Source organism: Topomyia yanbarensis, chromosome 3 (genome assembly GCF_030247195.1).
Source record: "Topomyia yanbarensis strain Yona2022 chromosome 3, ASM3024719v1, whole genome shotgun sequence".
Classification (NCBI taxonomy): Eukaryota; Metazoa; Arthropoda; class Insecta; order Diptera; family Culicidae; genus Topomyia; species Topomyia yanbarensis.
This window is the reverse complement of record NC_080672.1, coordinates 160029197-160042494: the sequence shown is the minus strand read 5'-3', so window position 1 is coordinate 160042494 and position 13298 is coordinate 160029197. Positions and strand designations below refer to the sequence as shown.

The 13298-nt window shown below is 36.9% G+C and overlaps 1 protein-coding gene across 2 annotated transcripts in view; it reads right to left on the bottom strand.

Moving 5' to 3' along the window:
- Nucleotides 1-3460: 3460 nt before the first annotated feature.
- The window catches only part of LOC131693669 (bromodomain-containing protein 4-like), a 34010-nt gene continuing 24172 nt past the window's right edge, over nucleotides 3461-13298 (bottom strand). The window contains exons 6-7 of one of the 2 annotated variants that reach the window (XM_058981701.1): nucleotides 5071-5201; nucleotides 3461-4044 (exon numbers count right to left, since the gene is read on the bottom strand). In XM_058981701.1, the coding sequence (XP_058837684.1) occupies nucleotides 3734-4044; nucleotides 5071-5201 (442 nt within the window). In that variant the 3' untranslated portion in view covers nucleotides 3461-3733. The remainder of the gene's footprint in view (nucleotides 4045-5070; nucleotides 5202-13298) is intronic. The other variant, XM_058981702.1, reaches the window with a different exon arrangement.

Below are 13298 nucleotides of genomic sequence, written 5' to 3'. Positions count from 1 at the left end.
GTAATTCTTTCACAGCTCTTATCCAAACGGCGAAGGAAATTGAAATACAATTTTTCTCGAACAATCTTTGGTTAGCAACCAAACCACTTTTAAACGGATAAATGTATTTGAACTGTAATATTGAATTCAAGGCTTGTATCGTGCAGACTTAATGACAATAACTTTCGAAACTGACTGTCATCGTGAGCTGAAACGAAACGAAGTGAGCAAAAGAGCAAAAAGACAGAACATTTTTCCGCAAAGGCACTCACGTAGTATGGCTGACAGTATATGACGCTATCTCAGTGTGAGAACTTACACGGAAAGAGAGTCGAATATGAGTGCTTGCGACCGTGTAGGAAGGTTTTCTGTTTACGGTTACCGAATGCAGCACTGCTTTCAATCAGAGTTGCACGAAATCATGACTATCACTTTTTCATCAAAATGTACGTAAAACTTCGGTCACAAATCAAAATGATCGTCTTTTTCAGTTGAGAGAACTTGAGCAACCAAAACTGAGCATAGTGAGTGACAGCAACAGTGACGAGGGAGAGTGAGAAAAAATGACGGCACGCAGCACAGACAGCAGAGTCAAGTCAGCACACAATGCAAATTCTCCTCTTTCAGTTTTGTTTACCTCGCGCTGTTTTGTCTACCTCGTAAATTCAACAAGCGTAGTTTTTATTCATTTAATTATCACCATATGATTCAATCACTAGCCAGTATTTATTGACCCTTCTGCACTTGCCTTAAATTCGAACGAAAACAGTAATATACTGATATTTAAACTTGAAAGATATCTAGGGTGGATGTACCAATAGTCGCATGCTTAAGGAAAATTTTTAATAAAAAATCGATTAATAGACCTACGGGCAATGATGACATTAAACGAAAGCTTTCAGTCCCTACTTCATAGGAAAAATATAAAGATAGCTTAGTAACCAATTTATGTATTCAAAACCGCTTGTACCACTATAGGAACACATGTACCAATAGTGGTGCAATCGCTAATTTCGGTTCCTATTGTTGCAAATCCCATTGCTTTCTTATGGGACTAGCAACTATAGGTACACTACATCAACTATAGGTGCAAGGGAGCTCAAAATTCTAAGAAAATCATTTTTTTCAATAGTTATTTGAGCAAATTTCAAGGATAACAGTTTTATTGTCGCATAATTTTAGTGCGATGAATCGATAAAAAAAATATTTGTTGATGGTTGGTACCGTAGTTAGGCGTATAACCCACTACTGCAACTATTGGTATACCTCAACTATAGGAGCACCCACCCTATATGCTTTTGACCTGGTTACCTGTAAACATATTTATCAAGAGATAGAGCACATTTTCAACTAACCAAACACATCAACATGACGAAAAAATCTATTTGTTTTGTTTTCCTTGCATTTTAACTCTGCCTACTGCGATTGCGAATAAACAAGTCTGTTTCATATTATTAGGGAAGCCCTGAGTGCATATAAGGAGAGTGACGACACTGTCAAAATTGGAACAATTATTATTTGTCAGTGTCATTCCAAACGAGTCAAATTCATGTATTTTGACAGGTCGTTTGTTCGTTTGGAATATCACTGACGGATAATCATGACAGTTGTCTTCACTCTCCTTACATACACTCTGGGGAAGCCTATAGAATACAACACGAATATTATACCTATTATTAAATATTACATTGCTTTAGCATGTTCCATAGTCATACATCGAATGAATTTATGAATGCGCGTAATTCTTTCACAGCTCTTATCCAAACGGCGAAGGAAATTGAAATACAATTTTTCTCGAACAATCTTTGGTTAGCAACCAAACCACTTTTAAACGGATAAATGTATTTGAACTGTAATATTGAATTCAAGGCTTGTATCGTGCAGACTTAATGACAATAACTTTCGAAACTGACTGTCATCGTGAGCTGAAACGAAACGAAGTGAGCAAAAGAGCAAAAAGACAGAACATTTTTCCGCAAAGGCACTCACGTAGTATGGCTGACAGTATATGACGCTATCTCAGTGTGAGAACTTACACGGAAAGAGAGTCGAATATGAGTGCTTGCGACCGTGTAGGAAGGTTTTCTGTTTACGGTTACCGAATGCAGCACTGCTTTCAATTGCATCGAACTACACCAATTTTTTAGTAGTTTTCAAGGGGTTATTTTATCGACTTCTTCCAAAATTCGGCCAACCTATTCCCATGCGTGCGATAGTTTATGTTAAATGGGTATCCTAAAGTAATTGATATACTTAAGGGTTTATATATTGCAGATAGAGAAAATTCATTTTCAGCTTTTCCTATACAATATTACAAAAGCTTCTTAAACAACTGTTCCTAATAAGATTATGTAAATTATACAGTATTTGAAAATTTTCATAGAAGTTTCGAAAAGTTTCGTGAAAAAGAAAATTTCAGTAATGATAATGATTTTCCCTAACGAGTTTCGAGTGTTTTTTATTTGTTATTTGGCATTAGGATTATGGATAATAATTTAGATCAAAGATACTACTGGGAAGCCATTTTTAGAAAAAGTATATCGATATCGATATCAAGAGCTGAAATTTCAATGCTTAGTTCTCATCCGCTTTAGGAATTTGAGTAAACGCTATTGAGTATGGACTTCAAATCTATTCCAAAACCATATATAACCCCTTTAGGAAAATTCAGTTTTCCCTACACAATGCATTGATTGGAGAATTTAGATATGTTATTATCGGAGGATTAGCAATAATTCGTTTTTATTTCTATTTTATACACCTTTTTCCGCTTTTCCACTGCATTGGTTTAATCTTTGAGATTTCTTGCACGGATATTGTTCTATGCTAATTTGAGCGATTCTCTGAATCCTGCCACTATCCCAAGTAGCATGTGTTATCAAAAACATCGCGAAGCATCAAGTTCTAAATGTTCTCAATCGTTATAATACCCGAATAAAGCGATAAGTTACTAATACTGTATATTTTCTGTATCTATTCGACTACACACTGACTTACATAAACGCATCAAACAGGTTCACAATAAACGTAATAAATATCCGACACTCTGGATTAGTTGGGGTACGAAAGGTTTGTTTCTCCAGACGACTACTGAGGAACGATTTTTCATTAGGATTCTCTATTTTCCAGTTTATGTTCAATGAACATATCCACTACCTGTGGTCCATTTCCCTTGATCCGTTCCGGAGTCTCAAAATCTGGCCAATTACAAAACTTCAATTACTTCGAAACTTACATGCTCGAAAAAAAAATTAAAAACAATAACTGTTGACAGGATTCGAACGCCACACAATCTACCATTGTACATGCACGATGCGTCAAAACGTCCGTCATTCTTTTAAATGCTCAACGGATACGTTGAAGTCAAAGTGGCGCTGACGCTGAAGTCCTATTCAGTTTGAGTTGTTAAACGTCATGCATCAACTATGCGAGCGACAATATGCTATAATGTATTTCTTTTGAAAAATAAAAATTCATATCATCAGTAAAATAATATCTATTTTTTAATAACACATTTTAACTTTCTAAGTCTTGGTTAGATCAAAATATGTATATACAGTACATGAATAGGTTATATTTCAAATTCATTCCCTAACGACTTGATGTGCGGTTCCGCACCTGAAGCTATAGCAGAGGTTCATCGAAAGCGCTAATTTAATTCACAGTAATAAGAAACACTAACGAATCACAAACACTCGACACTTCCAAAGTTTGCTTTTCCCAAAGACGAATTCAGGAGGGGAAGCAAAAATATCTACCACCTGCACTTTGGCGGTGGTGGCGGCGTCGGTTCATAATTCCTTTGAAAGCAATTTTGCTGATAGCTGACATTGCTGTTGTTTGAATAATATGGTTGACTAATACGGTACGAACCGCGTAACCTGTTGTTTCCACCTGATGCCTGTAGCTGTCCGCTGGGACCATGCTTCGGTCCGCTATGATGATTATTGTTGTTATTGGTGCAGTTGCCGACGCCGATACCGCCAAAGTTTTCGACGTTGTGATCGTCGCCGGACTGCAGCTCGTTTCCCGAGTTATTGCCATCTTCTGCATGTTGCAACTCATCTATGATCGGTCAAAGAAATGTACCGAAAGAAAAGGAGAGCACATATAAAAAAAGTTAGAACAGGTGGTAGCAATTATTACAAAATAATTCATATCATTTAATCTAAAAAGGTTCTAAAGTTAGCGATATAAATGAAACAACGGATTTTCAATACGTTGAGTTGTCCAGCTGGAGTGCTTGTGTACCTGAGAGGTGAATATTTGACATTTCTCCAACAAAAAGTTGGTATAGAAAGTTTGTCTCATTGCTGGTTTTTGGCCTTGGCCATTACTGAGGCCAACAAAGAAGGAACATTAGTAGAGAGAACATCATGGTAGAATAGTTTTGGAAGAAATAATAACTTTGAGTGCATTTACAATCACACAAGACCGATGTCCACCAAATAACGAACCACTGCGCTTTCAAGGAATATCATATCTTCAAAGTATAAAGGGTACCTATTTATGTGTTACAAATCCACATAGTTCTCGTAAATGTAGGATGCAAAAGACAACTTGGACTTTAGGCATTTATCTCTACCAACTGTGCTTAAATAGGCGCGATGGTTTGTGACTTGGTGATACTGGAGTTGATTTTTATGCAACGAAAAGTGTGAGGTTAATTATTGAGGCTGCTGGATATGATTAGATTTTCAAAACTGTGAACGAATACCTAATTATTTTGAAGTAGAAAGCAAACGAATTTTGTTATTACACGTAAAACGTCCCACGAAACACAAGAAGTATAATTTGAATGGCAACTTCGGGAAGAGTATGGAAAGAAAATTAAAATATCTGATTTGTTGACTATCTAACACCGACCACAGCGTCCGCAGGTTAAGCTGGAAAAGGAAGAACCTTACAAACTAGCATTTAGTGTGTACAATCAATGGCTTCTCCAGATACTAAAACGTCGGGTTTCTGATTAGGTCCGCAGATCCATTTCCCTCAAATCAACGCGCCAACTGCTTGTAGAGCCATCATCATACAGTAGTGTTATGAAAGAATCTATCTCAAAATTGGCATGTTTGACACTAAATACGGTACCTGTTGAGTTTGAAGAAATTTGCGATGTTATTAGACCGCCGGACGTCGACGACGTTGTAACCGTTGCCGTCGACGTTGAAGACATCGTGCATTTCGCTGTCACCGAACTGGCGCCACTGCTCAGATTCATCCTATTTAAATTTTCATGAATGTTTAGTCTTAAAATTAAGTGTTATTTCAATATCAATTTATTATATAATAAATATACATCAGTTCTAAAAATGTTTCGCACAAGATGGCAACATTGCTCCGTCACTATGAAAGGTATTACCTACTTACGATACAGGCAGCTTCTTGGGCAGCTTTTTTCTTCGACAAATGTGATTTTTCCTTAGATGTTGGAATGCTGAAGAGCTTCGAATATGGCAGTGCAAAAAGGATACCTTGATCGCAGACAATGCAGTTGCATATTCCGCTATTTGAAACTAGTAAAATTGTTATTTTTGAGATTCTTCCAAGGGTAGAATTAAATAAATGTGCATATATCAAGTTTACCTAGTTTATTAGCAAACCATCAGATCTAAATACTAGTTTAGCTGTCTCCACTATATGCAGCGCGCAAGTTGATATCGAGATATAAACGTTAATTAATTTGAAAATTGTACACAGGCTGCCGTAAGCATAATGTTATTTATCTACTTGATGGAGAATATTTAGGTAAAAACTATTTTTCTCGTTTAAAACGATCTTTGCGCTTTAAAACACAAAACATATAACTAACTTAGTGACAGGACACTTAGTGGCAGGACTAAGCTACCGCCCGATTGACACTAGCTCCAAGAAAACGAAAACACCATTTGTGTTTTTTTGGCAAACCCCTAGTCCTACGTATAATTCCGCAAGAAAAGGAGTTCTGATTAAGCTAATGAGAATTAATGAAATCAAAATTCGGTTTGGCTTAGCAAGCCAAAGCAATACAGTGGAAACCCGATTTTATCTGCCCCCGATTTTATCAGCTTTTTGACCCGATTTTATCAGCTTCATATGAAAATTGATAGTTGGTAGTTTGAGGGCTCTAGCAGACGAACCAAGTTGAATTCGCTGTTAGACCCCCTTAAAGGGAACTTAAAGTAAATAATCAGAAAAGGTTGCGAGGCTATATCTAAGGTCCAAAGAAGAATATTTTAAGAGCTTCGGTTTATTAAAAAGACAGAAAAATATATGTCCCGAATTTATCAATGTCTCTGTTTTATCAGCTTAAAATTCGCCAAGGGGCTGATAAAAACGGGTCTTCACTGTATATACAATGCTATATTTCTCCGATGCTACCTGCTTGTAGACAATTCAAAATTGTTTTCGTCAAATTAGCGTACGATTGATCTGCTGCGAGCAGTTCTTTATTCCGGACACAAGCAATCCAAAGTATTTGTTTCAATTTAGTGATTGCCAAATGATTATAATATCAAATGACTTTTATGCCAAACAGCCATTATGCCAAATCACCTTATGCTAAATGGACTAGAATCCTACGCAATGAGCCGCGGCGGCTGTCCGCTAGTCAAAGACCGCGCGGTCAGACTGCCAAGATGAATCTGAAAAAGGAATGCATTTCACCAAATTAATTTCTTCGTCAGAATATAACCAACGGATCATCCGTCGAGTTCGCGGATCCCCGACCCATTTCACCGCTGTACAAACAGAAATCTACTGTCAACTGTCGATTTTGACGGTTGTCGACATGTCCTGGATCTATACCTCAATCCCCAATTAAATTGTTTGTTCAATGTTCAACATTAATGATTGTAATTTATTTACCTAGAATTCCGCTCGACAACCACTATGACAGGAGCACGTACCACAGGATCATCAGTAATTCGCTCATGACATCGCAGGTGAAGTTAGATATTTTCACACAGCTCGCGTGCTGACTCTTAGCAGTAACAAAGTAACTATGGATATCTCAAGTTTAATCGCACGTGTTCTTTGGAGCATTTTTCTTCTTCTTTTTTTCAATACAGCAATTGCCAAAGTAATACAATCAGTAGTTGGAATCAACCAGTACACCCAAAACGCGAACCGTATGAATTACATGCGAATAAGCATGATTCTAATGAGAATTTTGCATTGTAACTGGTATAATGCATAGAAAGCGATATTGATCCGGGACAAAAATGCATTAAATGGCGATTACACCACAGATCTTTACACAAACTCACAGTTGGGAATGTATTAGTGAATTTAACGATATCGAAGAATTAGTATTGAAATGACTCCGCACTAATACACATGTAAAGGACATCTCCACTCGGATACATGTGCGCTCTGAAAATACTAATACACGCTCAAGGACCTGTTTCCATTTCGCCTTTCTACTGATCACATGCTGCATATTGGAGAGAACAGTTTATGGCATCATCAAATTGATGGGGTGTGGGTGATGATTATGTGTTGATTTTGTGTGGAGCTTTTGGCGTTCTCTCAATCCTAAATTTACCAGCGATATGCCAGTTCTAGCCACTAGATAGGTTCATACATGTTAATAATGATTAACGATTATTTAAGCGCACTATACGCAGGAGAAAGCTACCGCAGTAAAAGTATTTAAGTTTAAAGTATCATAAACTATAAGGACAGTGATGACATGGTTTTGCACTTTTGATCAGCAGTGGCAGTTACTCATTTCAGTTTGTATTATTTCCCGAACATGCTAATCCAGCGCACACAGGTAACTGGCATCCCTATCTCTACATACAGAATTTGACAATTAGGTTTTACACCAACCGACATAATCCCACAAAATGAGCCGGATGAACTTTGTTTGACAATTCTCGGTGGTTTGTTTACATGGGAGTTACGTGAGTTCGAATGTAATAGATGAGCACCCGTTTCACTCGCACTCACGCAATTGACAAAGTAAACAAACCACCGAGAATTGTCAAACATGAACTTCATTCATCATAAGGTCATTCTTGTCGTCATCTTGTAGAACTCAATAGGTAACATCGTTTTTCAACCGATCAATGGGGGTCAGTTCGACAACGTCAAAGTCGCTTGAAATGTCATCAACAAATAGCAGTAGCAGTATACAATAGAAAACAATGCACACTTTCTCTAATTTGATCGAAACTAAAGTGCTTCTCGTTTGTATTTAGACAAATTTCGTTAATTTTGTTACAAATAAAGTTTTTTATGTTGACTTCGCCAATATGACGCCATGTCATCCTCTTAAGCACACATCATCACCCTGGTCAACGATCATCGCAAATCAATTTGAGCACTAATCATTTTCTACCACTCTTCTCTGAAGCATAGAATGAGAGAGCGATGATTTTACGGCAAAAGCTATTCGCTATGGGAAAATAACGCGTATATCACACACTCTCGTGAACGTATACTGTTCACGCGTTTAGTGTGGTTGGAATTGAGCTGTTCGCAGACAAAAAGCGTAACTGTGTATGAAGACAGAAGTTCTTACCAACACCACAGAGGTATTCATGTATAGAATACACCAGCTTTTTGGCGGACTCAGCAAGCAAAACCAACTAATATTTTTACATTCGGGCAGATAATATGGTAGCGTGTATTCGCAATCAATTTATTTCATCATGAATGAAGCTGTGTTGGTATAATGCCGTAGCTATGCTTGGTCTACAATGCGAAGAAGGCATGATTCTAATTCGGAATATGCACGAAAGGATGTAATGCCTTTTTTGCATTGGGAAATTGTTTTGGGTGTAGCATGTTTTAGCTTCAATCACTGAGCTATTAGATATAAATAATCATTTCATTTATCCTTGAAAAGCACAAAAGTTGTAAAATTGACGTGATTAATATTTTGGTTGATCGTAAATTTCACTTGCTTATTTTATCGCCATTTTTGTCAAAACAAGCAAAAAAATTCGTTTTGCGTAGTTTTCTTTGCTGAACGAACAAACTTCTCTCAAACGTGTTTGTCGCACTCTTTTCCGGCAAGTTTGGCAAACTGCAGCGTTACGTTATTTTGACAAACGGGCCAGTACAGTTTGATAAATAAAGAAATAATTGCTTTGACAAACTTGAATAAAAAGTTTGACAAAGTGTGTTTGATCAAGTATTTGAAGAGCCAGTACGCAGCAGGGCAAATTCATTTGACGAAAAATGTATAATATTTAACTATTCTTCAATCAGTGTTTTTATACCTAATTCTGAAAATGACCCTGCATGAATTTTTTGCCCCGTACGATTTATAGCTTTATTTATGGTTATTAGTGAGCATAATAGCTTGGCTACTTTGTGATTCACGGTGAATCACCGTCACACAGTAGCCCAAAATTGAAAAAAGGCGGTCATAAGTGTTTCCTGGCTTCCAGCTACGTTTTTGTGCTTTGATGTCTTCAGAAACGTATTGTAGATTATTTTTTTTACGCATATTTTGAGATAGACCTCTTAATTCTCATTAAGGTGTTATAACCAGTTTTCGATTACTTTTTTTATTGAACAATAAAAATATTTTCTTCTTCTGTTAAGTTTTGTAACCATTAATTTGGTGCAACTGCTGAAAAGATCATATATTCATAATTTTCTGTAAGCAAGGTATACTGCCGCTCTACGCATAATTGTCCCATGTGTATAGGGAATTCCATAGCACATGTGACATTTATTTGTGTAGCGGCAGTATAGTTGTGCAATTATAATTGTGCTCTAAAATCAAATTTTCTGAGTTTTCTTTGCAAAATTAGATTTAGTCACTTAGGTAACTTCTAGAAAGTTTTAGATAGCAGTAAAAGGCATAACATTCCTAGATACACCAATGCTGTTTAACGTAAAGTTTCGGATATAAAATATTTCAGTAAAAAAGAATATTTAAGTAAAAATACGGTTTTTCACATAGTTTGTGTTCGAATTTGCAACTATTTGCAGTTAATTTTTAGATATGTTTTACAGTATAGTATAATGCTGCATTTGAAAGTAAAACTGGAGACTGATCTAGAAAATTTTTTGAGCTCAGTCAACATACTCACGAACGATACATTTTAAGGGATGGGCGTAGTTGGTAAATCGATTGTCTTGTACGCAGCGCACCTGGGTTCGAGTCCCAACCCCAGCATATAGGGTTAGACATTTTTCATAAGACATTTTTCTAACCCGAAAAGGCGAATGACCTTAAGGTTAAAACCTCTACAATCGATAAAAAAATTCGTGCACAATTTTGGTGAACCCTCCTTGCACTCGTTTTACTGACATGGCTGATACAAAATTGTCTGGAGTTTACACTGTGCTGGTAGCATGCCGACAAAAATACTGCCAGCAGCATTCACCACCTTTAATATAACCATTGCATAAATGGAGGCCATCCCGCAACCCTGTTTTTTACCTGTCTCATTCACAAACGTCGAACAGGTCGAAACGTATGCGCATGTTATGGAAAAAGCAAACAACGTGTTTCGAAACGCTTTTTTACCGGAAACAGTATTGGGATTTTCGATTGATTGACACCGGTGTAGTGGAGTGCACTGAAACTGCACCGTTTTTGCACTTTGTAGCAGAAGTGCAGAAAACTGGGTATGTTCCATTGACACTTCTGCTAAAAAGTGCAAAACCAGTGCAATCCACTACACCGGTGTTAATCAATCGAAAATCCCATATGTTATTCCAGCGAATGTCAGTACTTCTAAAAGGGGGTGGGCGTAGCGTAGTTGGTAAATCGATTGCCTTGTACGCAGCCAGCGCACCTGGGTTCGAGTCCCGACCCCGCACATAGAGTTAGAAATTTTTCATAAGAGATTTTTCTAACCCGAAGAGGAGAATGACCTTAAAGTTAAAACCTCTATAATTGAAATAAAAAAAAATACTTCCAAAATAATATTTTCATCGAATTATTGAAATGCGAGCGATACATATAACATATTGATTGACAAGTAGTAAGTAATACTTTTTAAATTGTCAAATCATATTACATTCATGTCGACAGAGTACAGACATGAATTGAATCCGTTACCCAGTATTTTTGTCGGCATGCTAGCAGCACAGTATAAGCCCTAGAGCTGCCAGACAATTTTGCATTAGCCATGTTAGTGAAAGGGGTATCAATAATATTTCTTTTAATAGAAGTTTTAATAGAATCTCTATAAATCTATTTAATGTATTTAAAAGCTGTTTAAAATCTGTATTATATATCAGCTCTTGCTGAAAAAGTATTTTATATCCGAAATTTTGCGCCAAACAGCATTGGTGTATTTGGAAATGTTATGCGTTTTACTGCTATCTAAAACTTTATAGAAGAGACATAAGTGGATAAATCTGATCTTGCAAAGAAAATTTCAAAAAAATGATTTTAGAGCACAATTATAATCGCACAACTATATCTTGCCAATACAAATTTATGAATGTATGATCTCTTCAGCAAAGTTGCATCAAATTTATGGTTATAAAACTTAACAGAAGATGTTTTTTCACCATTCAATAAAAAAAGTAATTGAAAAGTGGTTATAACACCGTAGGGGGGTAAGGGTTTCAGCGTGAAAAAAACACTTTTTTGCGAGTCGTTTGTCGATATTTTTGCAACGAAAAATTACAGCATGTTATTGAAATTATACACTATAATGCACGAAAGTTTTGATAAATTTGCTTCACGCAAAGTTCTAAAAAAAACTCGCAAGTTTTTTCACGTTGAAACCTTTCACCACACCCCCCCCCCCCCCGCCCCCCTTAATGAGAATTAAGGGGTCTATCTCAAAATATGCGTAAGCAAATTCTACAAAACGTTTCTGAAGACACCAAAGCACAAAAACGTAACTGGATGTCAGGAAACATTTATCTTTTTACAATTTTGGACCACTGTGCGTTGCGCGACTGAAAGAAATTTCCGAAGCTTGAATACAATCTAGCGAAAATAATCCGATTGTAATTTACCATTTCGCAGAATTAATGCATTTTCAATGTAGCTGTGGTCGTGTTTTGTACACAATCCTTTATTTAAAACTAGCGTAGAACAGCGTAATTTTACGTAATATATACTGAATGTATCATCATGATATTATGAGAAATATGAAAAGTACTGAAGCTCGCTAAAAACATATAAAATAAAACAAAACTTATACAGCAAATGCCATTTCATTATCAGAAAAGCGTTACTTTCACATTTTTTTTGTATTTGTGTTAAAGCTGTGGAAGTGAGATTATACCACTGAGAACTGACATACAAGTAAAGTTTTCAATGTGTGTAAGAAATAAAACTGTTGTTTTAAAATGCCACCAACAAGTAGCAACTTGCCAGTAGCTGGCGCTAGGATCGACCAGCAAACGCTATACGGGCGTTGCGTGCAAACTTGGATACAATGGTGATTCAGGCCTTTATGACCTGTATGCGATGGTGATTTTCAACGTATTTTCATTTAAATGTTTACACAGATGTTTCCAAAAAAAGTTTGTTCTAGCTTATATGTCTGTTCTCTATGATTATGCTAATATTGGACTTTTCCAATGGACCATGTATTTGTCTCCGCGAACAGGAACAAATACGTTAAGAAGTCAGATATTTAATGTTAAACGAGTTATAGTGTGGAAGCGTTTGCCGTAATTTCTGGAAGCTTGATTGGATGGAGTGTATGGTGAAGAACGAAATCATTCCAGTTGATTGACTGGATGCATTGAATTCGCAAGGACTGGTGTAGGCGACAGAACAAACCGGATTTAGTAGAAAACTATTGCGTCTCGATTGCGTCTGTCATTGAAGAACCTCCAAAAGTGAGGAGCAGATTCAGTCGAGAAACGTCGCTGGTACAATAGGTTTGTTCCAGTACCAGCAGAAACTGGAAGTACTCCGGAGCAAACAGGGAGAAAATCGTTCCTGTATTCTCTTCTTCTCTTTTGTCTTCTGGTAGCAAACCGGAGTAAAAAGGAGCAAGAATTTTTTGTTCCTGTTTGCTCCGGAGTAACAGGGGTAACTTCCGTGTATTGGAACAAACCTAATATAAGCTGGGTGAGCTATCACAGCCTATTAAGAAGTAGGCCAGAGAAGCCTGCCGATCGATATTTTCAGCCACGGAGTATGGATATACCGGTGAGATCGTTCAAATTATAATTAAGTCGTTGACTGGTGTTTTTTGGTGTGTTTGGACGAGATGAAACTCTAGGGCAGTTTCGCTAGTTTCACAGCTATGCGACTTCCATAAGGTTGTCCTTACTTCTAGTTGGTGTTTTCTTTGTCTTATTGGTTGGAACAATCTAAGAGCGAGTAAAGGCGCTTTAATCTAGACTTATTAGCCAGGGCAAGGTGTAAATACCTCTGTCCAATTCCAAAGGACCAA